This window comes from Austrofundulus limnaeus, unplaced genomic scaffold (genome assembly GCF_001266775.1).
Source record: "Austrofundulus limnaeus strain Quisiro unplaced genomic scaffold, Austrofundulus_limnaeus-1.0 Scaffold62, whole genome shotgun sequence".
Taxonomy (NCBI): domain Eukaryota; kingdom Metazoa; phylum Chordata; class Actinopteri; order Cyprinodontiformes; family Rivulidae; genus Austrofundulus; species Austrofundulus limnaeus.
The window spans coordinates 1,666,694-1,668,943 of record NW_013952464.1 but is presented as its reverse complement, the minus strand read 5'-3'; the positions used below and the strand labels follow the sequence as shown (position 1 = coordinate 1,668,943).

Genomic DNA, 2,250 nt, shown 5'->3' with positions numbered 1-2,250 from the left:
GGGGGGGGGGCAGTCGGTTCTGTTAGAGGGAACAGGCCACCCTCCTTGTACAGTGGTAGGGGAARCTGCTAAGGAATAAGAGCCTCCTTACTAAAATAAAATAGAAACTTCGAAACGCTGCATTAAATGGCAAATGAAGGCAATTGTGAGTAACGTGCAGCAAAAAMTAAAAATTGGAAAGGCAAACAGAAAACATAAACGTCTCATTCCTGAGCCCCCAGGTGCTGCTTTGAACAACATCAAAAACGTGTGAAACATGTTTGTATTAATGGTGCAGGCCAGCGGCTTCATGCCGTCTCCGATACATGAAACACACACTCACGCACATATAAACATGCGTGCTGTTTTCCCAGATGGTAATGATGCAAACAAAACGGCCTACATTTGCCAGGATGCTAATTTTCTAAATAGCTGAGGCACAATCTGGCTGCGATTGTTTCTGGGTTACAATAAGGTGAGAAGTTCTTCTTGTTGGAATGAAAATGTGTGAATCAGTTTTTTTTATGAGCATGAAGAAGCATTACTTGTGACTTATTTTTATTCTGAATGCATGAGTAAAACACTGAAGCATCCTTGTGTTTCACAACTTACTCAACATAGTAGACCCCATACACTGGATCGTCAATTTTCTCCCACCCTGGTGGAAGCTCTGTGAGGACGACATAAAGAGACAATGAGGCGAGGCTAGGAGAGACGTTCTGCCTGTCAGTCAATACCCAGGACCAAAGTAACCCAGCAGTTTCACAGGCTGTCTGGCAGCCCCCTCCACCTCTGTCACCTTGTACTGCTGACATTTCAACACATCAGATAAGAACACAGCCGGACCCCCTCGGGCAGCGACGAAGRAGCGACCGGGGGAGGAAGGGGGGAGAAGAAAGAAAGAAGGAAAAATAAGAAGTGAGGCTGGAGTGAGGAGAAGACAGTGGGACGGACCAAAATAAAAGTAGGAAAGACGAGGCAGGTGGAGATACAAAGGTGAGGAATCTGAGGAGGAGTGGAATAACCCAGGATTTCAAACCGGTGTACAGAAATAGAAAAGAAAAGCKGAGTGTGGCATTATGTGAGGGGGAAAGGGACAGGGCAGTTTGTAAAAAAACTTTTCATCCTTTCCTTTGCTTTCTGCGAGTGACAAACATTCAGAAGATTTTTTTTTACAAAAGCACAAACCTGTAATTTAATGGTCCAACTAATGAAAGGGTGTCCTTGGTTTAACACAAAGCTACTGTGACCATGGTGTTTGATTCATTTAGTAGATTTAATTTGATTTTTTTCATTTTTATTATTTTTTATTTGRGTAAAACCAGTGTGAATATAGAGTAAATGTGACACCCTAGAGCCAGTTCCCAGAATGCACTTTGTCTCAAATTAAAACCTTTATCATCAAAGGTARCATCTAATGATGCGTTTTAAAACGATTTATTTACAGTTATTTAACCAAGAAAATCCCACTGAGATCACAGATCTCTTTTGCAAAGGTGGCCTGGGCCTGAAGGCAGCATATTGTACATATTTTTGAACATGTTTAAATTCTTCTATTTCAAATAGAGCATCTTGATTGTGTTCTGTAGGCTGAGGACAGTCACAGGCTTGTAGCTGTAGAAACAGGTTATCTAATAATCCTTTGTTGTGATGTATACGTTTAACATATCGTTACCCTCAGTCAATGCCGTCTGGCCCAGATGTTAATTACAATCATCCAAACTGGAGTGGCTCCCTGGTCTTTTAGTTAGCAGGGCCCCGGGCTGCAGTAGAGTCAGTGAGTGGTGCAATGAAACTGTTACGTAAATGTATGAACCATCTCTTTATGACTCATAAAAATAATACAAATATTAAATGTTGCCAAAAGGCGGGCAATAATGCTTTTTTTTTCTGTGTCTGTTACCAAAGCATCTCATAAACCACCAAAAACTGATTGACTTTTAAAGCCAATCACAATCAAGATGGCCACCACAACAAACTGACTTTAGAAAACCCAAAGCTGGGTATAACTCAGTTTTACAAATGTTGGGAGTACATTAAAACCCGTTAACCTTCAGGCATAAAGTACCATTAAACACCTTAAAAAGCACACACAAATTAAATGAAGTACTGCTTTTGAACCCTTTAGAGTAAATTCACATGCTTGGTCTCTTTTTAAAGCTAATAATCTGAATTTTTAACTTCAGCATTCATGTTCTTTGTAACTGTAACTAGTATTTAGTGTATTGAAGTAAAATACACAAAAATCAAGATATTTTTCTCTAAAATTTT

At 39.9% G+C, this 2,250-nt stretch overlaps 1 protein-coding gene across 3 annotated transcripts in view; it reads right to left on the bottom strand.

Moving 5' to 3' along the window:
• Positions 1-2,250, bottom strand: part of magi1b (membrane associated guanylate kinase, WW and PDZ domain containing 1b) — a 156,645-nt gene that overhangs the window by 51,203 nt on the left and 103,192 nt on the right. For all 3 annotated transcript variants that reach the window (XM_014009859.1, XM_014009860.1, XM_014009861.1), the window contains exon 8: positions 592-649. In XM_014009859.1, the coding sequence (XP_013865313.1) occupies positions 592-649 (58 nt within the window). The remainder of the gene's footprint in view (positions 1-591; positions 650-2,250) is intronic.